Source organism: Pelophylax lessonae (genome assembly GCF_965119305.1).
Source record: "Pelophylax lessonae genome assembly, chromosome: 3".
Classification (NCBI taxonomy): domain Eukaryota; kingdom Metazoa; phylum Chordata; class Amphibia; order Anura; family Ranidae; genus Pelophylax; species Pelophylax lessonae.
Genome location: NC_138770.1, coordinates 377,298,314 through 377,323,462, shown reverse-complemented (window position 1 = coordinate 377,323,462; position 25,149 = coordinate 377,298,314). Strand labels below are relative to the sequence as shown.

At 44.9% G+C, this 25,149-nt stretch overlaps 1 protein-coding gene across 1 annotated transcript in view; it reads right to left on the bottom strand.

Moving 5' to 3' along the window:
* UFL1 (UFM1 specific ligase 1) overlaps window positions 1-25,149 on the bottom strand; it is a gene marked incomplete at its 5' end in the record, with an annotated part of 139,820 nt that overhangs the window by 24,909 nt on the left and 89,762 nt on the right. Inside the window, 5 exons of the mRNA XM_082250898.1 lie at window positions 2,966-3,051; window positions 5,598-5,678; window positions 13,062-13,192; window positions 15,985-16,151; window positions 19,408-19,528. Of these exons, the coding sequence (XP_082107024.1) occupies window positions 2,966-3,051; window positions 5,598-5,678; window positions 13,062-13,192; window positions 15,985-16,151; window positions 19,408-19,528 (586 nt within the window). The remainder of the gene's footprint in view (window positions 1-2,965; window positions 3,052-5,597; window positions 5,679-13,061; window positions 13,193-15,984; window positions 16,152-19,407; window positions 19,529-25,149) is intronic.

Here is a 25,149-nt window from a genome sequence, read left to right as displayed (position 1 = left end):
GCCAAAGAGAGCCTGGTTCTCCACTATTCTGCAAATGGCAGTCAAACCAATATGGCAGCTTCTTCTCAAACAGGATTTACTACTTCAGGGCCCAATATGTCACCTGGATGTAACCAGGCTAAGCCTCGCTGCCTGGTATCGGAGGAGCAGCTATTAAAGAGTAATAGCTTTGTCAGAACCTCTAGTAACCACTTTGCTTTCTAGTAATAAGAAAGTAATTAAAGCTATTTATGCTAAAGTTTGGAAAGTCTACAATGCCTTGTGTCATTTGACATATTGAACCTTGGAAGATATAGTGTTGGAATTCTTACAGAATGGTGCAGACAAAGGTCTCTTAAGGTGCAAAGGGCCGCCTTAGGAGTATTTCTGAAGAGACCAATTTCTTTAGAAGCCTTGGTCACAAGATTTTGTAGGGCACTTACTCATTCTAGACCAGCTCCAGCTAAGCATTTTCCTAAGTGGGATTTGTCAGTGGTTCTACAAGCTTTCACAAAGGAGCCTTTTGCACTGTTAGAATCAATTTCTTTGAGGAATCTTACCCTCAAGACAGTATTTTTAGTTGCGATTACATCCGCAAGAAGAATCAGTAAACTGCACGCACAGTTAATTAGCCTTTCTTGTCCATCTACCCAAATAGGAATATACTTAAACGGATACAGGGTTTTTGCCAAAGGTAGCATCAGTTCAAAACTGGTCTCAGGATATTACCTGCCAACTTTTTGTTTTAACCCTTTAGGGGATAAGCAGAGACTGTTTCACAATCTAGATGTAAGAAGAATTCTATTACGTTACCTGGAGGTAACAAGGGACTTAAGGTCTTCGGGCAAAAAAAGGGCCACCAGGCGTCTAAAAAATCAATTGCTCGGTGGCTTAAATCAGCTATTTTGGAGGCTTACTCCCAGATGAATTGTCTCCCCCCCACTGGGAATCCAAGCACATTCCACTAGAGCTCTTGCCACTAAATGGACAGAAAAAGCTGGGGCCATCCCAGATCAAATTTGTAAGGCGGCTACGATGTCAAGTTATTTAACGTTTGTCCCTCATTACAGACTGGACCTTTTGTCAGCAGGTGATCAGGCATTTGGCAGAAAGGTCCTTCTGGCTGTTGTCCTTCCCTAGTTGGTAAGTCTTGTTTATCCTCTCAGGTGCTGTCCTAAAAGATGTTAAGGGAAAATCCAAGTTAGACTTACCGGTAACTTGTTTTCCAGGAGTCTTTCAGGACAGCAGCGACCCGCCCTTGTTTTTTTTGCGGTTATTAACCATAATATGATATGTTCCAGCCTAGGCCAGAGGTACTCTACTACAACTGAAAAGCTGTGGGGAGAAGCCTCTTTTAAAGTTTGGTGGAAGTGGTGTTTCCTGTTGGCAAGTGGGATGAGTGGTGTTTCCTGTTGGCAAGTGGGAGGAGTAATTCTCTCAGGTACTGTCCTGAAAGACTCCTGGAAAACAAGTTACCGGTAAGTCTAACTTGGATTTTTATTCAATCAATCCTAATGAATACTGAAATGAGCATGCTAAAAAATAAATAAATAAATAAACTCTATATGGACTATGCATAAATCTGAATTTGTCTCTGGAATGTATATACATAAATAATACGGCTAACTTGTAAGAGACAAAACAAACAAGAGTAAACTATGGTATGCTTTGGGAGGGGTTTTAGATGGGTTAGGAAGACCACAAAATAAATATTCTGACATTCACCAACTCTATAAACAGAGCAGTCTTTATAAGGACAGACAAACATGCATCCTACTGGCATATTTACAACTCAACACACATTCTGTGGCTAGTCTATGAGCCTTCTATCTTTACAAAATGTGGACATTTTAAATCAAAAATGTACTGGGCGAGAGATTTTTTTGCTCACATGTGAATGCAGTCTAACGGGAAAAATGTGACTCTCCCAAGTCGCTCATAGGTGGATGCAGTCTAAAGGCAATCACAATACGCGAGTTGGCTACTTCTGAGCTAATTTTACTGCATTAATATCAAAGTGCATCCATATAAAGTGCAAAATTCCAAATTTTTCTCTTTGGACATGGGCTAGCTTGTAAAAGCTAGCTTTAGCAGCATCAGCTTCATCGTTAATGATCTTTTAGCAGCTTTCAAGCTCCGTAAGGAAAGCTGTACAGAAGGAAAATTTGAGGGCTGCTATAGCCAACTTCCAGAGAATACTAGTTGCCTTGCATCAATACATTCTGAGTTACCGACATGGAGCAACCACGAAGATTTGAAAGTCATAGTGAAGTCTGACTGCCTGATCTGGATAATTGTTCTAGGTTAGCACCCCAGAAACTATTACAGCCATAGGATCAACTATAAACCAGAAAACTCGAATTTGTTGCAGAAAATGTGATTAATAGCAGGCCCATATTATTTCAGTCCAGCCTTCTCTAAAGCCTTCTGAGTTTGTAAACTAGCAGCTTAGGGCTAAGAGTGAAATAAACTACTTGACCACATTTCTATTCTAGTTTAAAGTGGTTGTAGCATAAAGAACTTTACCTTCATGCATTCTATGCATGAAATTAATAAAAGGTAAAAAAGCTTCAGTATGCAGCTTCCCCCATAGCCCCCCCAATACTTAACCGATCCAGCAATGTGCACAAGAGCAGCTGCTGTCCCCACTCTCTATTTTCTCAATGGTTGAGACATTGGCTCCCATTGATGTCAATCTCAGCCAGTGTGGAGGGACGGGGGGCAGAGCTGAGCTCTGTTCAATGTGTCCTATGGACACAGAGCAGGGTTTGGGAGCAAGTATGCAAAAATGCCCCCATAGCAATCGGCTTGCTATGGGGGCACTCGGCAGGGGGGAGGAGCCCAGAGTGCTAGCAGGGGACCTGAGAAGAGGAGGATCGAGGCTGCTCTGTCCTAAACCATTGCACAGAGCATATGTAAGCACAACATGTTGCTATTTAGAAAAAAAAAATGAAGGCTTTAGTATTACTTTAACAGATTTAAGTACCTTTCTTTCTTCTTATCTCCCTTCTTCACTAGGATGCCACTTGCATCTGCTGCTGAATCCAGACAGGACAAAAATTCTTCTATATTCTGTGTTGGGGGAAGGAGGGGGAATAAACATACATGTTTACAAAAATATAAAAAATTCTGTTTGTAAAATTTGACAGTCTCTTAGTAGATTTTTTTTTCTTAGTGTGTGCACTAGCTTCTATGATCCCTGAAAAGATCCCTGAATAGTACTAGGAACAGAATCAATTCAGTGTACATAAACGCTCAGTAGTCTAAAGGCAGCAACAGGCTCAACAGCAAGATAAACGCAACAAAAAGTGACTGGCAAATTGTTTGGGGCAAATAAACATTAAAAACTATGCACATGACATTATTGAACCTGCTGACAGAAAGCTAAAGGAAAAGATAAGTAATGGCTGCTGCTGCAGCACAAAAATATCCACTTGACACAGCAAGAACAGGATGCTGCAGCTCACCCTGAGAATTAGCAGACAGGGGCAGGCAGAGTGCTGCCAGGGCTCTGATCCAGAGTAATACTCTCTGCAGCATCCACCGAATAACATGTATAAGAGTCCTGTGAAACTGGAACACATTATTAACCTCCCTGGCGGTATTCCAGAGTGTGGCTCGGGGTTAATTTTCAGTACCAAATGCAGTAACCCCGAGCCACACTCGGGATTACCCCGCAATGTTACTCACCTTCCCTGTGCTCCCCCGCCGCCCCCCCCCCCCCCCCCGGCGTCCTCACTGTCTCACTGTCATGGCATCCAAAAGCACTTTTAGACGAACTGGAAACCAGCAACAGCGAAATGGAGTTACTTGAAGAACTGAGCGATAGCAATTCGTGGGAAAATTCGTCATCAGGTACAGAAAGTGACGACAGCGACGATTCTGATGTCTCTTTCTGGCCCATAGCTTGTGGAATTTGGGAAGTATATCAAATGATTCTTCAGAATTTCCAATGGAGCGATGTGCCAGAAAGAGACATCAGAATCGCTGTCGTCACTTTCCATACCTGATGACGAATTTTCCCACGAGTCGATATCGCTGAGTTCTTCAAGTAACTCCGTTTCACTGTCGCTCTTTTCCAGTTTGTCTAAAAGCGCTTTTGCGCAAAACGCTTTTTGGACACCATGGTCATTCTCTATTTTCCAGGCACAAAGAATTGGAAAAGCACAGGCAGGGCACTGGAAAAGTCAGCATGTGCAATCCTGTGGTGAAATGGCATGATACAGTGTAATCCGTTATGATCACAACTTTGTATCATGTCATTTAGTGTATTTACATTTTTGAAATTGCCGCCGGTTCCACCCCCCTGCGTCGCAACGCTCGCAGGTAAGGGAACCGGAAGACAGGTGTCAGCATCGGCCGAGCACACAGCAGGACGACAGCTGGGGAGGACAGCGGGGATCGCGGGGGAAGGTGAGTTTTAAAATGTAAAACAACAGATTTCCGTGCAAAACAATGTACCGCTTTTAGCACAGAAATCTGGACATAATCAGACCGCCAAGGAGGTTAAGAAGGAAGTAGAGCTGTCATAGAAAGAACGCCAGTATGAACTGGGAAAACCTGTGCTTTATGGCTGACTGAAGAGACTTCCAGTCATTTCATTATCCATGAATCTACCATTGCTCTGAATTGACAGACTTCTAAGATTTCAGTACTCGGAATTAATCTACCAGTAGCTGTTGATTGTAGAAAAAGCACACACAAAAAAAAAAGAAGAGCTGAAGAAGACACATGCACTATCCTAAGGACAGTAGCAAAAAACTGAGGCGTGATGAGTTTGAAGGGTTCTCTTATGCTGGCTGATAATTTGCTTTGTTGTTCGTTTCTCCTGTAGGCAGCAACATTTACCCTGCGTGTACGCTATAAGTAGTTGAAGTTGAATGTTGGGCAAAGCTATGTATTCTTAGTGTGACAGTGATTACTGGCCCAGCGCTGTCACAGAGTAAGTCACTTGCTCCTCCATACCTTAAAGTGGTATTAAACCTCAAAACAAAAATGTATTAAATTGTAGCTTACAAATTATTAGATGGGGTAGCTGTGCTAGTTTTCCCCCCTTTATTTCCACCTGGTAATCTGTCCAGTAACTCTTATTTTTCAACATAGTTTTAACAGACCAAGCTTAACATTGACAGGGTAATTACAATGGTCAGCTTTTACTTATTTATATAAAACCCTCATTCTAAAAAGGAAAAAAAAAAAAAGTTTGCCCTGACTGGAGTTCAGCTTTAATTTGATAGACAATATCCAACTAAATCCGCTAGTCTGACACATCCCACAGACTGAAAAATTTGCTGTCCAAATGCATCTGCCATACTACTTCATCCAGAATGCAGACACCCTAAGAAAGGAAGTGTGTTACTGGAAAATCACTAGGTGAAAACCGAGGAGAAAAAGCTTTAAAAAAAGAAAAACGAATGCAGTCACCACATCTAATGATTGGCAAGTTGCAAAATATTACCTTTTTGTTTGTGGGTTTAATACCGCTTTAAGAACCAGCCATTTCCTTTCATCTCCTGGTGCTGAACAGAGTTGCTATGGATGGAGTGATTGAAGCAAAACGCAGGTTATCCAGATAAGACAGTAGCTATATGTGAAAAGGATGTATTCTCAACACTTACTTTTCCAGACAGGGAGCTGTTAAGTTTTGCCAAAGGGCCCTTGGCTTCTTCTTGGAACTTATTTAACATTTTTTTTCTAACCTGAAAAATAGAGCAAGTATAAGGAACACCATCCTGTAATACATCAATCTTCAAGTAACTGAAGTGGTAGAACATAAGTACAAATACTAATCGTTTTTTAAAAGTAACAAGTCACTTGTTCCCTAGCAGTGTCTAATGTACAGTGATCAGACTACACCAAGCTTCTTGTGCACAATTTCACTTTTAAGTTACATTGAGACCTGGCTCACACCAGTGTGGCTTTGAAATGGTGCTATTTAGCGTGATTTCAAAGCCGCTGATCAGTGCGATTTGCACCTCCGATTTCATTGCAGCTTGCGATTTCATTTAACAGAAGTCTATGCAAATTGCAATGAAATCCCCAAAAAGCAGTGCAGGAACCCTTTTCAAAGTCGCTGTGACTTGTGTCGCAATGATTTGAACAGTTCCGGTGTTCTATCAGAATGCCGCTACTCATCAGATGTGCAATGGAAGTGATGTTCAGACCAAAAAACACTTACTGCGCATGCGCAATGACGGGTAGAGGTAATCTGATAGAACACCCATGCGGACATTTTACTACAGTCAGCCACGTCTTGAATTTCAGAGTCATTTTAGCAATAAATTGAGCGTAAATAAATAAATATCGTATATTTATCTGTGATGCGGTTTTGGATGTTTCATTTTCAAAGCATAAAGTGTTAGCGCTGAGCAGTGCGGGGTGTACCAACATGGCCTCCACCACCTTCCTAATGCTGCCTTCCAGCTTCTTTAAAAAGGTAATAACAAAACAGCATCACAGATGTCAATAAACTATTTTTATTTATATACGCTCACTTTTTTGCTAAAAATACTTAAAAATTCAAGACTTAGCTGGGTGTAGTAAGATGCCTGCATGGGTGTTCTATCACATTACCGCTACCCGTCAAATCATGAAGTCTTTGAAATGCATAGGGCCGTGGAACACATATGCAGTAAGTGTTTTTTGTCCGAACGTCACTTCCTTTGCACAATCTGATGAGTAGCAGCATTCTGATTGAACACCAGCAGTGGGGTGAGAGTTGTCATGAGATTTTGAACTGTCAAATTGCATGACAAAACGAACCAGTGTGAACCAGGGCTAAAGCTTTCATTGCCCAATAACAACTACAAGTGAAACATCATTATATCAAATACCCTACTATGGCACCACTCTGTACATTTAAAATGATGCCACACAGACGCAGTAATGCTTATCATGATGCCATATGCTTAGCAGAGACTGTATTACAAAGATTTGAGAAATGCTAAAAGGTATAATAAAGTGTTGAAAATGTTACAATACCTTAACCGAGATTTCTATAAAATCAGAGGAAAAAAAAAAATTGAAGTTTACAGATTTGACCTCATCCAGTCCTTATTTCCTTTCACTACCTTGTAGTGGAAAAATGATAATTTCAGCCCTGGTTTCAAGAATGCTACTGTGAGAACTATTGTCTAGTTTATTTATGTAAAACTGAATACACATCTTCCTAATGTTTCCAGAGGGCTGCACTTTAGCAAATAATAAGGGAACACAAAAACATAGAAAAATAGGATTTTTGTTACTTACCATAAAATCCATTTCTCTGAGTTCATTGACGGACACATCGCTCCATATTCAGAACCAAAGGGTTTAATCGCCCTCTACAGGAGTAGGACACTAGGCAGAAAGTTTAGTAACAAGCAGTATCGGTAGTGTCGAAACTCCATAGAGGGGTGGGTGCTGTGTCCATCAATGAACTCAGAGAAATGGATTTTACGGTAAGTAACAAAAATCCTATTTCCCTTTCGTTCATTGACAGAAACCGCGATCCATATTCAGAACCATAGGGACGTCCCCAAGCAGTGCCAAAAACACGAGGAGTGGGACAAGTGACCCCAGACTAAAAACACAAGCAGCCAACCAGGTAACAAAAAAAAAAAAAACAATAGGAGTCCAACCTGAACAATACAGCCCCAAAGAGGGAACAGGCCCTCCAAACAGCAGCCTGTAAAACCTTGCGGCCAAAAGAAGCATCTGCAGTGGCCAAAACATCCACTTTTGTAGAATTTTGTGAAAGTTTGCACCGACGACCAGGTGGCTGCCTTTCAAACCTGCGATGCTGGCGCCTGACGGAAGGCCCCAAGAAGTACTAAGCGCCTGAGTAGAGTGCATAGTCACAGGGTAGGGAGGAACCTGCCCCTTGATAGAATAGGCCTGAATCACCATCTGTCTGATCCACCTGGAAATGGTAGCAGAAGAAGCGACCAGCTCTTGCCTTGGTCGTGATCACAAAAAGAGTCTGACCTCCGAAAAGGCTCAGTGGCTGACAGATACACCTGAACCACATCCAGGGCATGCAACGCAAATTGCTTGGGATGAGCAGGCCTGGGACACAAGGAAGGCAACACGTCCTAATTCACATGGAAGTCAGAGACAACGACAGGAACGACAGGCGTGGATGAAGAACCCACATTATCTTTATGGACTACCAAGTAGGGAGTACGACAAGATAATGCCGCCAGTTCTGACACACTGCGAGTAGAAGGGATAGCCACCAAAAAGGCCACCATCTATGACAGTGTAAGCAGAGGGATCTCCCGAAAATCATCAAAAGGAGGTTTCCGGAGAACGGAGAGCACCAAGTTCAAATCCCACGGCGGTAAAAGGAGACCGCATTGGCTGAGTCAGGTGTCAAACTCCATGAATGAAAGTACACACCAAGTAATGTATGGCCAAGGGTTGCTGAAAGAAGACTGCCAAGGCAGACACCTGGCCCTTGATGGTACTCAAAGCCAACTTCTGCTTAACACCTCGTTGAAGGAAGGCCAAAATCAGAGCCACTGAAAAAGATGTACGGAATGTACGCTTTCCACGTACAATGGTAAATCTTTCTAGAGGCAGACTTCCTCGCCTTCAGCATAGTCAAAATCATGGACCCAGGCAAACCTCTATTTGTCAGCACCTGGCTTTCAACAGCTAGGCTGTCAAAGTCAGTGATTGTAAAGCAGGATGGGTGATCGGTCCTTGGGACAGCAAGTCCTTCCAGAGAGTCAGCATCCAAAGAGCGTCAGCAACCAGTCGCACTAGGTTAGTGTACCAAGACCGGCGAGGCCAGTCCGGGGCCACCATAATGACAAGAATCCCATCTGCCTCGATCCTGCACAGAAGTAGCAGAAGAAGCTTAAGAGGAGGGAAGGCATAAATCAGACGATACTGGCCCCAAGGGGCCACCAGAGCATCTGTGACGTCTGCCAGAGGATCTCGTGACCTTGCCACAAACCTCTGTACTTTTTTGTTGAGCTGAGACACCAACAGGTCCATCTCGGGGTTGCCCCACGGCAGACATATCAGATGAAACACGTCCGGATGAAGGGACCACTCCCCAACGCCTGTTGACTGAGGTACTTCGCTTGAAAATTTTCCACACCTGGAATGTTCATGGCTGAGAGGGCCGGAACGACGCGTTCTGCCCACTGGAGAATGCCAGAGACCTCCGGGAACTGCCAACACTTGTTGTTCCCCCCTGGTGATTGACATAAGCCACCGCTGTGGCATTGTTTGACTAAATCTGTACCAGAAGCCCCCGGAGCCGATCCATCCAGTGATCCAGGCAAAGCCTGATCGCCCAAAGTTCCAAAATCGGTAGTCTAGATTCTTTCAGACTACTGAGCTCAGCCCCAGGACACTTCGCCACCAGGACAGGCTTGCATCTGACGTGACCACTGTCCAATACAAGGGGAGAAAACACTTGCCCTGCAGAAGGGCCAGAGAATGAAGCCACCAGACCAGGGAACCCCTGGTGTCCTGGCTCAGACAAATCTTATTGTAGATAGACTTGGGACACTTGTCCCATTTTACCAGGAATCGACATAAGCCACGGCCGTGGCATTGTACAACTGAATTTGTACCGGACACCCCTGAAGATGAATCGTCCAATGATCCAAAGTCTGATCACTCAAATTTCCAGTACATTAATCGATAGCCTGGACTCTTCCTGAGTCCAGACCCCTTGAGCACAATAGGTTCCCTAGGACGCCTCCCCACCTGGACAGGCTGGCATCTGGGGTGATGACCATCCAGTACAGGGGAAGAAAAGATTATCCCTGACAAAGTGCCGGAGAACAAAGCCACCAAACCAGAGATCTCGTCTGGTTTCTCGTACTCCAGCTCAACAGGATTAGATTGTCTAGAGACTGAGGATTCTTGTTGCATTTTACCAGGATCTCTTTTTGCAGAGATTTTGTATTGAAATGTGCAAACAGGACCGCCTTGAAGGTAGACACCATCAGGCCCAGCATTTGCATGAAAGTCAGGAGGAAGGACCGCCTGTGAGATAGCAACAGATGAATCGCAGAATGCATTTTCTGGAGTTTGTCAAGAGGAAGAAACACTCTGGCCAGAGCTGAATCCAGAGTCAGACCCAGGTAATCCAATTACCTGGATGGGATCAGGGCAGACTTCCGGTAGTTCAGAAGCCGACCAAACTCCTTCAAGGCCTGGATAGTGATTTCCATGTCGTCCATCAATGCAGACGAGGACTCTGCTTGCAAGGAGGTCATCCAAGTAACCCAGCACAGAAATCCCCCACTGACGCAGCAACACCAAGAGCGGGGGACAACACCTTCGTGAAGACCCAAGGAGCGGAGGCGAGACCAAAGGGTAACTCCCCAAACTGATAGTGCTCCTTTCCCACAGCAAAGCAGAGGAAACAGGTTTGAAGAAAAACCTTGAAACCGTTCCGATACCGGAACCAGGACAATCACTCCTTGAAGCAACAGGTCCTGCACCGCCACAAAAGACCTTGCAGCCGATCCGAGGACAGATGCACATTGGAGGGAAAGAACAAAACTATCTTGTAACTGGACAGAATTACTTTGTGGACCCATCTGTCATTCCCCAAAGAGGTCCACGGGCCTGAACCAGGCCCGCTTAAAATCTCCGGAACCCTTGTCAGTGGCCCTGATGGACGAAAAAACATTTTGTGTGCAGAAAAAGAAGTGCCGTGTCTACGACGATGCTCCTTCTGCTTCCCAGACTGCGAAATAAAAGGTACTCTTCCCCCTCTGCGAGACTCTTAATGATGTCATCCAGGGTAGGCCCAAACAGACGATTGCCTTGAAAGGGCAAAATAAGTTGGAGGTTTGGTCCGCAGACCAACACTTAGCCGCAAAACATGCCTAAGCACCACTGCTGAAACTGAGAGCTTAGAAATCAAGGGAGCTGCATCCAGAGAGGCATCACAGACAAATTGCAGCCCCTGGATCAACTGGTCCACCTACTCAACAAAGACAGGGGTAATCTGCTCACCCCCAGACCATGGTGCAGACTTTTAGCCCACTCAGTGTTTGGGACACCAGAGCAGTGGCCAGGACCAGCCGCAACTCCAAACCAGCAATATTAAACAACGTGCAAGCAACAGACGCAGCTTTTCTGTTAGCCAGATCTTTAAAAGCTGGGTATTCCTCTACCGGAATGATGGTTGCCTTATTCAACCTGAAAACAAGAGGGTCTACCACCGGTGGGACAGTCCACTTCTTCAGAAGTCACTACCCAAAGGGATATCACACAGCAAAATGTTTAGGAACCATAAAAGGGCATTCTGAGCGCTCCCAATCTTTGTAGACAAATTGTCAAAATAGGAGGGATAAGGAAACACTTCGCTGTGCATGACGGCTTGTGAGTGCCAAAAAGGAACAGCCACCTCCGCAGCCACCTCAGCTGAATCCTCCATCTTTAATGTCTCTTGCACAGATGTAACAAGTGCACCCACCAGCGCCTTCTCGTGGCGCCGCTGCAGTTGTGGAGGAATCATCCTCACTATCTGACGAATCAGGGAGCATGGCGCCAAGCCCCGCAGGGTGGGCACGTCCGCAGCGACAGATCTAGATTTAGGATCTGATGAGAGAGATGAGGCAGAAGAGGATAGTGGGGGCTTTTTGCTAGCCCTCCACCCAAATGCCACCTCCACCGGCGAAACAAAGGACTCCAGGACCACCGTCGGCGCATCAAAGGATGGCTGGGACCCCAATGGGCCTGCTGCCTCCAGGAGGGGATCAGGAGGGGAAATATTCTCTTGAGACTCTATTAAGAACAAGTGAGAACCCACCAAACACGTTTGGCACCGCTAGGTGACTCACCTAACCAGAGCCTACAAACTCCACACTACCACAGGGGTACTCTGAGCCAGTGCACCCCACTACCTGCAGCAGAGAGAGGGAACCACATCAGGACTTACCACCACCCCTGGAAGAGTGCTGGAGGCCAAGCACCAGAAAGCCAGGGATCCACGTGTGGCTTTCAAGGGAAAAGGAAACCCAGGAGTTCAAAACCAGGGGAAAGAGGAGGAGCCCACAAGGCAATATCCACCGCTCTGCGGCTCCACTAGCATGGCCTCCGTTCATGTGAATTCCAGACCAACCGAACATGGCCGCCGGACCACAAAAACATGGCTGCCGGCGGAAAAGCACACGGGCCCCAAAAAAATGGCCGCCGATCAAGGGAAAATGGCTACCAAAGCTCCGCACCATGAGGCTCTTAGAGAAAACAGCACCCGTCCCTAAAGCGAAGGTCCATCATGCCGCAGCAGGGGAGGGGCCCGGGCAGCAAGACCTTATGAACCGGGCAGCGCCCACCTGCACAGTGAAGTCCCCCCACCACCGGCAGGCCCCGCCGGCCCTCTGGCATTGCTACAGTGCCCCATTGCAATGCGAACCTCTCCCCCCCCCCCCACTGGGCTACCCTTGGGGGGGGGGGGACATGGAGGAGGGAGTTGAGGGCAAGGGTGGAACCACATATGAAACCCACCACAAACAGACGGGGGGGGGCCCAGAGAGGCCACCCCACACTGCATCTAAGAGAGGGGGGACCAATACTCACAGATCCACAGGAAAAGCAGGTACCACTCCAGACAGAACCCCTTACTATCTAAATGGGGGGGGGGGTCAGTCAGAGGAACTTTGCGAGGCATTTAACTCGCTGGCCAGCCCTGGTCCAATGGGGCTATGTCACGGCCGACCCAGCACATAGCTCCGGTCTGCATGCTCTCGATGGCCAGGTTGGGGGGGACCACTGGATCTAGATATCCAGCCCGTCGCCCAGCCTGGGAATTGATTATAGATCTCCAGTGGGAAAAAACAGGAAGAGAAAAGAAAAAACAAGAAAAATGGCAGGACCAAAGATCCCAGCAGGGAGCCAGGTCCTTACTCCTAAACTAGGCAGATAAAAAACTAAAGGCCTATAGCAGAGAGGGGGATGTATACCAGCTAGGACAGCCAAGTTGTTTTTTCTGCCTAGTGTTCTACTCCTGTAGGGGGGGGCCATATAACCCTATGGTTCTGAATATGGAGCGCTGTGTCCGTCAGTGAACAAAAGAGAAATGGTGGTTTCATTATGCAGAGAATAAAACAAAAAGGTATTAATACCTCACTGGTAATGGTAGTGTAATCTTCAGCTGCCATCATTACATCACCGGCCAGAAAATTGAAGATGAGATTGGTAATATCAGTGCATATTGTCTTCAGCAGGTGTTTGGCAAGATTACTCTGAGTTTCATCTATAGAATACAGAATCTCAGTTATACTGCTTCTCACTCAAAGGTGGTATACAAAATGGTACTGAACACAGAACAAGAGGATGAACGGAAAACTGAACTCCAGTTTAAATGTTTCAGTTTAAAAATAATGAGTAGAAGGGGTCAGTATATTGTCTTTACTAGTGTCATTGTACTCATTCAAAAGGATTTTTCTTCACTTCCTGCCCCAGTGATGATACTCGCCAGCATAAAAAATATGAAGCAATCTCTCCTCAAGGGAGGGGGTTAGAAACTTTCCTCCTCTTCTGGTGACAATAATCACCAGAGCACAAAAAAAAAGAAAAATACCCAAAGGCGACCCAGACCCAGCATTATTCTCCAGGGAATTAGGCAAATAAGCCTCTGTTAAGTAAAAAAAAAAAAAAAAAAATGACATTTTATATGGCAAACATATATATTAGTGCTCTACCACTGTATTTCTATGATCACACGATCTGTGCTACGTCTACACATCTGCAGAGGGGCCTTCTTTTACAGGTGTGCCATGTAAAATTACATTTAACTAGAGGGGTCACCTAAAGGTGTCAGTGCGTTGCCTGGCCAATATAATTTACAGCACACACAAGTGGTTGCTGCCCCCACCTATAACTGGTCACTTCAGCAAGGAGCATTGGAAGGGCAACGCATGTAAATCAAAACCATGGAAATTTCCAAGCTCAACTTACCCACAAGTCTATGACCATCTGAATTGACCTGTCCAACGGTATGCGTCAAAAACAGGGGTTTAGTTAAACACATTTACAAATACATGCATAAACCACAGAGCCCCGGCAAGGCACTCTATTTTCTGTGGACCTAATTCTAATTTCTGTGAGTCTCCAACAATGGAAGCATATGCATTTTAATGGACAGGTGGAAGGCAAGTAAACCTGGAGGGAGCCCACCCCTCCTTAAGCCTATTCGGACACTTCGCTCCTACATGTACAAATCTACTTTTTTTTGCTAGAAAATTACTTATAATATATATATATTGTTTTTTTTTTAGCAGAGACCCTATAGAATAAAATGGTGTGTGTTACAATTTTTTATGTCACATGGTATTTGCGCAGCGGTTGTGCAAACGCAATTTTTTTGAAAAAAAAGAAAAATTATGAATAAATAAAAACGTAAAGTTAGCCCAACTTTTTTGTATAATGTGATAGATGATGTTACATTGAGTAAATAGATACCTAACATGTCACGCTTTAAAACTGGCATGCAAACGAAGGTGCTTAAAATTCTCCATAGGCGAAGCATTAATCGCCTTTACAGGTTACCAGTTTAGAGTGGCACAGGAGGTCTGGTGCTAGAATTATTGCTCTTGCTTGGACGTTCGCGACAATACCTCACATGTGTGGTATTGTCGATATTACTGCAAAAGTTCAGTAAAAAAAACACACTAAAGTGACTTTTAGGGCAAACAAACACAATAAATGATCCACATTTTTGGTCAAATATATGAGACGAGTAAAGAGCCTGTGCAATGGCGACAAACTTCAGTACCCTATATTTTCTTTAGGCAACAATTCAAAAGCCCTCTATAAGTATCAGTTTAGTGTTAGAATTATTGCTCTCTTGTCAGCGTGCGTGGCGATATGTTACGTGTATCGCAATCAACGTTTTGATGGGTAGGCGCCCGACATGCGTTTACATTCATACGTGTGTAAATGTGGAGGTGGAGGGCCCTCAAAATTTTTTTTTGGGGGGGGGGGGGGGGATTTATGTGATTGGGTGTAACTTTTATTTTTGCAAAATGCCCCCTATGTGATGCTTTTTAGGTGATCGCATTGCAGAACATTCCTTCCAGGCTGAGCCAGCCGGGGACACCTAGATGCTGACGTCGCTTTCTGGATCACAGCAAGAAGGGGAGGAGTCTGCCTGTCAGTTTCACACACAATACTGGCTGCAGCCACTGGATTGTGTGTTAAACTGCCCCACTGTCAGGCCTGTAGGACAAACGGACCTGGCAGCAAAAGGGTTAAAGTCACTTTTTGTTTTAGAAAATAATGTTCAACATTAAGGCCTCATGCACACTAGGTGTTTGCCCAGCTCTTCCAAACGCCTTTCTCCTGGCAGGAGAAAAGCACCATAAAAAATGCGGCTTAAGGCCCATTTTGCAAACACATTTAGAGTGCTTTGCCCTTCAATTATTCCATTGACCACAATAATAAATTATTCTGGCCACAGAAATTAATGCACGCTTAAGCGCTAAACGCACCTGATGGGGTTTTTTTTCTGCCTCTAAATGCCTATAAACATCTGTGTGCATGGACACATAGGCTTATATAGAGAGGCATTTAAACTTTTTTCAGACCTGCAAGGTAAAGGCATAATGTCATAGTATGCATCGCATATTAGGACATTATGTGAGAATTACCTGAAAATGAAGCCCTCCAGCGGTAACGTCCATCTTCATGCAGTATTCCTTCCGGGTCTGCGGACTCCGGCTGTGTGACAGGCTGGAGCCGCAATGGCATCACTGCCACGAATGAGCGGGGAAGCCGCCATTCACAGCACAGGTATCTGAAGGAATGGCACGGGTTGCCGTTCCTTCAGGGCGCATGTGCCAATGACATCATCGGCTGCATGCAATGTAAATATCTCCTAAGCAGTACATGTTTATTATAAGGCTTACCTATAGATAATAATTATGAGTTTGAGTTTACTTCCTCTTTAAAAGCTGCGTTACGGATACCCTGTGTGCATGAGGCCTAAAGCAGCACATGGGATACAAAAATCATTATAAAAAGCCAACATCAACAATGAAGACTAACCTGCAAAAAGCTTGATTCCCTTTTCAAACAACCGAATATTGTTATAAAGATTGGAAACTTCTTCTTGAAAGTCTTTCATAGTTTTCTTTCTGCTTGTGCCCGATGCTGCTGAAGTCGAGGACATGAATACTGAACGAACAACTTCCTGATAACTTTTGGTTAGGGGTCTTAATAAAAAAAAAAAAAAAAAAAAGTTAAATTTCAAGGTGCCTTTTAAAGATATTCAAAGCGAAGCTCCACCCAAAAGGGGATGCTCGGCTTGTCTTTCCTCCTCCCCTCTTCACTGCCACATTTGGTACCTTTTGGAGGGGAGGGGGGAGCGGGTATGGGTTTTGACAAGCTACAGTGAACTTAGCTGAAAGTTCGCCCCCTCCTTTCCCCGCAGCCTTCTGGGACACTTCACAGGTCCCAGAAGACTGCAGCCCATTCGCAAAGCACAGCGCGCTTCGTGCATGTGCAGTAGGAAACCGGCTGTGAAGCCGCAAAGCTTCACTGTCGGTTTCCCTTAGTCAAGATAGAAGCCCCAGCACCCGATGGCCGATTGAATAATCGACTCAAGTGAGGACAACGCTGGATGCCTGTACAGGTGAGTGCCCTAATATTAAAAGGCAACAGCTACAGTATTTGTACCTGCTGACTTTTTTTCTGAAGGAGCATCTCTTTAATGCAACATAGCTCTTATAACAGCTATACTGGAATAATTGAAGGACTCTACTTCTAGTTAGCGACACTGTTGCCCTTAGGAGCGCAGGAGCTATGACAGGAGAGAAAACACACTGTGCATGTGCAGCCCAAAAGAACAGCACAGTGCTCCCTCCCATGGCACTAGGGGGCACTGGTCCCAACTGCTGCACTGTCCATACAATAATTAGGGATGGAGCCATCACAGGCTGCAAAGGATTATAAGAAGCCTTCTTTTAATCGTGGTTTTGGACTTGTTTAATTTGCCAGTCCTGAGTACAATGATATACCTTACCAAAACATTTAGGCTCCATGCACACTTGTGCGGCTTGTCATGCGACTTTGGATCCCAAAGTCGCACCCAATGTTTCCCTATGATTACCGTTCATATTTGTGTGACTTCAACTTTGGTCCGACTTTTATGCAACTTGAATTTCACAGATCTCAATTTAAACCCTCAAAAGTCGCATTAAAGTCGCACCTGCCTGATATAGATGGGTCGTCGGCATAGTTAAAGCTCATGTTTAGAATGAAAAAATGTTATACTCACCTGCTCTATGCAATGGTTTTTCACAGAGCAGCCCCGATCCTCCATTTCTTGGGTCTTTACTGGCGGTGACAGTAGCACAAGTAGGACAACCAGGTATAGTTATACTTCTGTAGTAGTAGGACATCTGCACTACACCGACTGGGCACAACCCCTAGACTGCACCAACTATGAATGGCCCCAACGCAACCCCACCGCCTGCCACTACATTCATTCTGTTCAACCTATGGCTGCCTCTGTAATGATGTGTACCACCCCCATCACTGCTACTGCACTGATGCATACCTCTGCCCTACCTGTCAATGTCACTGAATCTATATTAAGCCTGTTCAAGAAATGCCATAAATTAGTTCTCATCATAAACATATAATCAATCTCCCATTAGTTTATGAAATATACAGTATACATAACATGTAATCTGTAGTTATAATGAATTAAAATATAAAAAAAAATATATGCAGTGACCAAATTATTAGTGTGCAAGGGAACCGCCAGAAAAAGGAAACCAATGTATACAATATTACAAATTAGGCATTACACATTCTTAGATTTAATTTTTCACTGCTTTTTATGCAATGTTGTTTGATATATTGGTAATTTTCAAATTAATTATGAGAGATATCCATATTTTGCATTTATTTAGTGAAATTTTTATGTACAGTAATGTGGTCCCCGCTATAGCTATGATTTGGCAAAAGATCTGCTGGGTACTAACGGGCGATTTATTATATGTTGTTTATTAATATTCATTTACTTTTTTTTTTTTTTAGAGAGAATAAGACGATTATTCTACACTGTTGTAGGGATTATTTATGAGCGCTGCATATTTTTATATTATTTTAGATTTTTTTATATTTATGTCTGTTTATCATTTTGTATGTGGGTGAATCACATATTTGGTGAAAGGCAGGCTTAGGCTAGTTAGGGTACTGTATTGCTGCCTGGTGACACACTCTTATCTGTTCAACAAATGGGCACACTTTTTTAACCTTGAAATCTTTTTTTACATTTGTGAGCTCTGTTCTGAGCTGCCCCCCCCCCCCCACAAATTTATCTCATCTGTAGTGAAAACTTCACAGAAGTGACACATGCTGATAATAAAGGAACGAAAGCACCAGAGAGAAATAACACTTTGGAAAGAGATAAGTAACACTACATATATATGTGCTTTGCTCAGATTTTATGACTGAGGTTTACAACCACTTTAATGTGAAAAAAACATTTATTATGCTGCTCCCCTTAAATACTTAACTAAGCTCATCTCAATCCAGCACTGCTCTCTCTCTCATAGGGTCAGAGACAGCAGCAGAAGCAAATGGCTCCTGCTGCTGTGAGTCAAAGCCAGTGAGCAGAGAGTAGGGGAAGGGCCAAGCCACATTTGTGTGTGTCTATGGACACACAAAGTTGACTCAGGAGTGAACCTACACGTTTTCCCTTATAGCAAGCACTTGCTTTTGGGGCAAATACTGAAGAAGAGGAGCGGAGAGCACTGGCGGGGGACCCCAGAGGAGGCGGATTAGAGCTGCACAGAGCAGGTAAGTATAAGGGTCCTTTCACACGGCCGCTCCGTGTGTCCGCAAATCATCCTATTTTTTTGCGGATGATTTGTGGACATAATGTAAGTGAATGGCACTGTGGATGTCAGCGGAATACCAACCGCTGACATCCGATTTTCTTCCTTTCAGTTCTGTTCCGTTTTTTGGAACGGAACAGAACCCTATTTTTTCATCCGTGTAAAAAACGGAAAGGAAGGAAAATCGGATGTCAGCGGTGTCATCCGCTGACATACGCAAACCCCCATATATTTACATTATGTCTGCATATCATCCGCAAACGGATGGGATGATATGCGGGCACACGGAGCGGATGACACAAATGTCATCCGCTCCGTGAAAAAAAAAAAAGTCCCGCAGCGGACTAAAGCAGCGGAGCGGCCGTGTGAAAGAAGCCTAATATGTTATTAAAAAAAAAAAAAAATACAGAACGTTTACAATTACTTTAAAGACACAGTAAATATAAATCCATGATGGATAGAGTATTAAAAAAAGTTATTAAACACAAAGTGACTTTTTATCTCAAGGCCAGAAACAGATGCCATCTGGCTGAGCTACACAGGTGTAAACCCTCTATTGTACTCTAAATGCTGATGCAACTAATGAGGAAAAATGAGAAAGGAATGGCTTTATAAAACTAACCTTATTAGGTTTTCAGACAGTTCCACAAGCAGCTCATCGGGAGAATCTGCAACATGTTTCCTTAAAACATCTTGAATTTCTTCTAAGGAGAGAAATGGGATCGCTCGGTCCTTTGGTTTATCTGATGTGGAGGTAATATCAATAAAGTACAATGTCATTAAACAATACCAGAGCAGCATGACCTCCATTTGTCAAATGTATTATACTTAAAAGGGAGGCACTAATTTTAGCTGTTTGGAAAAATTATAAGACAAGACTTCATTATGTCTGAACATTTGTTAGAAATGCCAAAAACAATGCTGTGTTGTCTTCTTTTTATTAAATTGTCATAAGGCTTTACTGAACATACAATTAGCCACAGAAAAATAAAACATCAAACAAACTTTAGCCAATATGTTCCCCTTTTGTGGAGTACAAGAATACATTGTGCTGAGCATTAGAGTTGTATTATACAACTCTAGCTCAAAGAGACTAACTATTGCAAGAAAGTTGAACAAATAAAATTAAAGCAGCGGATACAAAAGCTGAAACCAAGGCAAATACTTGCAGTATACACAAACGGTTTTACCTTATGTATGGATTATGATTTTATTTAGCCAATCTTGTAATCCTGACACCCCTGCCAGACTACACAGCCAGATCCTGTACATCTCTACGGACTACAAAGCAGTTAGCAATCTAGCTGGTCCAAGGTCCATCCCAGCTTGAAACTAGACAATTAAAGGTGAAGTGTGGCCCTATGTCTCCTGTGAGTCACAGGAATATGCTTAGTTCTGCACTACTGTGACCCAGACATCACAGAGGCAGTCCAGGCTCTGAAGGGATCCTGACATTGTTGGATCCGCCCAGGTATCTGACCCTCAGCCCCCGCCCCGTCCACAGTTCAGAGCTCCAGTGAGCGCTGGGGGGGCAGAGCACAGAGCGGTGACTGACTGCACTCTGTGCTAAGAGCAGACCCGAGAACTGAGCGATCAGCAGTCTTTGATCACTCAGTTCTCAGGGTAGAGGCGGCACGAGCCAGATGCAGCATTGGTTTAATGCTGCATCTACCAAAGGGAGCATGAATGTTTGATCGTTTGAATTCCGCACTTCTCTTTAAAGGATCAGCAGCGATTTGTGATGAAGTCACCCTGTACTCACTTCCTCCTGTAAGCATTCTCCATGTGCTGGAAAGATGGGGACATGCAGGTACATATATCCATAGAGGCCAGAAAGTCTCCAATATGAAGGAAGGCTATGAAAGACCTGGTGGACCCCTTGCAAAATTTCTGGGTCCGAATGAAAACAATGAGGCTCCATTCACACCTGAGCGTATCGTTTTCAGGTGGGTTTTTTTTTGGCTTTTTTTCAGGCGTTTTTTGCAGGTGTTTGGAGGCAGGCATTGACGTCTAATAAAAAAAACACTTGTAATCTGCCCAAAAAAAAAGCTCATGTACTTTTTTGAGCTTCAGGCGTTTTGCTTCAGGCGACAAAGTGCTCATATGTGAACAGGGGCCATTAAAATGAATAGGATTTTGCTTGCTGGGCGTTTTGAGACTTTAGAGATGAGCGTTTTACGAGCTGAAAAACGCTCAGGTGTAAACAGGGCCTAAAGCATATCTCAACCCACAACCAAAATTAATATATTTTAGCTTATTAATCCTTAGGTGTTGTGGCTGCATTTTTTTTTTTTTTTTTTTTTTTAGCTTTTCTTTTTTTTCAAATGGTGATTTGGACAGTAACATTTTTCCTGTCTTATGTATCTATGGAGGAGCAAAGGAGACACTCTTGGACAGCAACATTGTCTAGAGAGGGTAATGTTAGATGAACTAGTAGATTTAGACCTTAGGCCTCATGCACACTGGACGTTTTTACAGCTGCTGTTAGCAGCGTCAGACGTTTTTTTTTGCAGCTGCAGAACGCATATCCATGTTATTCAATGGACTCATGCACACATAGAGCTTTTAGGAGCTCCAAGTGGCATAGGCGTTTTACAGCTCCAAAAAAAACCCAGGAACTGTGGGTTCTGGAGCTGCAGCATCAAGCTGTAAAAACGTCTGACGCTGCTAAAAGGCTGCATAACGTGGCTTAACGTGCGTTAAGCCACGTTATACGTTTTTTTTTCTTCCATTCAAAATCAATGGTTCCCTATGGGAGCCTATTGATTTGAATGGAAGTCGCACCGCAGGTCGGATGAGGGTGATCCGACTTGCGGCGCGACTTGCGCTGTGAGAATCTTGAGGGGGAACTCCACGCCAAAATGGGGGAAAAAAAAAACGGTGTGGAGTTCCCCCCCAGGTTCCAAACCAGGCCCTTCGGGTCTGGTATGGAATTTGAGGGTAGCCCCACGCCGAAAAAACGGCGTGGGGTCCCCCCCAAAATCCATACCAGACCCTTATCCAAGCATGCAGCCCGGCATACCAGGAAAGGGGAGGGGACGAGCAAGCGGCCCCACCCCCCCCTGGATCATACCAGGCCACACGCCCTCAACATGGGGGGGTGTGGGTGCTTTGGGGCAGGGGGGGCTCTGAACCCCCCACCTCAAAGCACCTTGCCCCCATGTTGATGAGGACAAGGGCCTCATCCCCACAACCCTGGCCGGTGGTTGTGGGGGTCTACGGGCAGGGGGCTCATCGGAATCTGGAAGCCCCCTTTAACAAGGGGGGCCCACCAGATCCCGGACCCCCTCCCTATGTGAATGGGTATGGGGTGCACTGTACCCCTACCCATTCACCCCATAAAAGATAGTGTATGTAAATAAGGACAGGAGACGTTTTGGAAAGTTTATTAAAAATCTTCATCCAGCTCTTCGGGGTCTTCTCCTCTCCGGGGGTCTTCTGCTCTTTTGCTGTCCGCCCTTCTGCTGTCCTCTCTTCTTGTCTTCTCCTCTCCGGTCTTCTGCTCTTTTGCTTTCCGCTGTCGGCTCTCCTTCTTCCTCCGGTCCTCCTCCGACGACGTCTCCAGCGATTATGCCGGCCTCTGGTCTCTGCAGCTTATTATATAGCCATTGGGGGCGTGGCCGCCAGATGACGTCATCGGGAGACCACGCCCCCTTGTGTCACAGATGACGTCACATGTGCCACAAGGGGGCGTGATCTCCCGATGACAGCAGAAGGGCGGACGGCAAGAGAGCAGAAGACCCCCGGAGAGGAGAAGACCCCGAAGAGCCGGATGAAGATTTTTAATAAACTTTCCAAAACGTCTCCTGTCATTATTTACATACACTATCTTTTATGGGGTGAATGGGTAGGGGTACAGTGTACCCCATACCCATTCACATAGGGAGGGGGTCCGGGATCTGGGGGGCCCCCTTGTTAAAGGGGGCTTCCAGATTCCGATGAGCCCCCTGCCCGCAGACCCCCACAACCACCGGCCAGGGTTGTGGGGATGAGGCCCTTGTCCTCATCAACATGGGGGCAAGGTGCTTTGAGGTGGGGGGTGCAGAGCCCCCCCTGCCCTAAAGCACCCACACCCCCCCATGTTGAGGGCGTGTGGCCTGGTATGATACAGGGGGGGTGGGGCTGCTCGCTCGTCCCCTCCCCTTTCCTGGTATGCCGGGCTGCATGCTTGGATAAGGGTCTGGTATGGATTTTGGGGGGGACCCCACGCCGTTTTTTCGGCGTGGGGCTACCCTCAAATTCCATGCCAGACCCGAAGGGCCTGGTTTGGAACCTGGGGGGGAACCCCACGCCATTTTTTTCCCCATTTTGGCGTGGAGTTCCCCCTCAAGATTCTCACAGCGCAAGTCGCGCCGCAAGTCGGATCACCCTGATCCGACCTGCGGTGCGACTTCCATTCAAATCAATAGGCTCCCATAGGGAACCATTGATTTTGAATGGAGGCAGAAAAAACGCTGCTAACAGCTGCTGTGGCCAAACGTGCAATAACGCTAATTGAAAAAGCTACTGAAAGCACGTTTTTACAGCTGCTGTTTCCCGGCGTTAAGTAAACAGCTTTTGAGCACGTTTTTATGACGCCCTGTGTGCATGGAGCCTTAGTGGTTAACAAGTTACAGGAGTGACTTAAAAAAAAAAAAAAATACTACTTTGTTTATGCATGTGACAGACTGTATCATATATGCCATTTATTATTTTTACTTTATTACCACTTTAAGAGCCATGCAATTTGAATCTGGTGCGGACAAAAAAAAAAAGGGTTCTGTGTGACTTTGGTTCGAATGCGATGCAAATTCAGCCATACAACCTATCGCATGTGATTTGCAGAGCAGTGCGCTGCAAATCCAATGCAATGTCTGACATGGCATATGTCTGAATCGGCACTAGCGGTTTTGAGATCCAAGATGGAGAGGATGCCCTTTTTAGTTTGGAAACTATGAACAGGTTGAGGTAGAACCCCTGAAACCTTTCTGCCACAGGGAGTGGGGCAATGACACCCAGTTACCCAAGACCCAATAGGGTTGCAAGGAGATCTGTTATTCTGTATGGCAACACAGGAATGTTGGAACTGATAACATGGGGAGGCTAGCTCAGTCTCTCTCAACCTTTTTCTTTTTATAATGGATGAACCTTTGACATAACATTTTGGCTCCAGCAGACTCTGGAGGAACCATAGGGTTCCCTGGAACTCTAGTTGAGAAACCCTGCTCTAGCTTGTAGCCCCTGGAAATCCCCACCTTCACTCAATCACCCACCATCTAAATGTCCTCAGAGGATAACAGTTACCGCTCCACTTTGGAAAGTTTGGAAACACCTTCATGCTGAAAACAATTTGTCTGAGGGTTTGGCAGACTTAAGAGTTCTGGTACTTGTGAGGGGATCTCAGCTTGAGTTTAAACTCAGAGTTTGAGGATGTGGAGTAATAAAAGGGATGAGCCTTCCTAGACTGAGCCTTAGGCTTCTTTGGCTGAGCAATATGGGTGCTCTTGCCACCTGTGGTGACCCCATTGATGGTATTTAGGGTAGACCCAGAGAGCGCTTTAGCCAAAGTGCTCTCCACATATGGACAGACATGAGACTTATGCAGGAAATAAGAAGGGAAACCACCAACAGTACATCAACAGTGTAGTTCATAGCTACAGCCATTTGTTCCAAACGTTCCATAACTATGTAATCAGCTGCCATAGATCTTAGACCAGTTAGCCAAAGTTTGACAGATCAAGGTCAGAGCCAAACAGGATGCAGGGCCTGCCAGAGACACCAAGGCTTTAAAGAGAACCTCGAGCCACTTGTCACTAGAGTCCTTGAAGACAAGTGCATCCCTGCCCAAATAGTCAATGCTTTGTTAAGACAGACCACTGCATGGCGGATGCATAGAGGGGGGAAAAATCCTATGAAGAGGTCTCCACCGTCCACAAAGGAACACTTGAGACAGTGGGTGCACCGAAAAGGTCTTGGTGGTCTTAGGAACTCTAAAGGACTCTAGACTGGAGCCAGCATTGGTATTTGTGACAGGCTAATCATTTAGCTTCAATGTGTTGAAAATAGTATCAATAATATGCTGACATCACATTTTAACGGACAAGATCTGCCAGAACTGGTGTCTCACAGCGGTACTCTCTTATGGAAGTTTACACTAATGTTGTACTTGTGAATATGTTGATAGCAGCATATTTTAAATAAAGGTATACAGAGAGTATTTAGATTGGGTCTGTTTCTCTATTATTGCAAGAGAAAAGCTGGCCCGCCTTGTGGTATACCAGGTTTCTGTAGAGAGCTGTCTGGGAATAGAGATGGAGTAGGAGACACTCCTGAAGGGGACGAAATCACATAGAAGTGCCCATCAAAGGGGATCCAAAAAGGAACA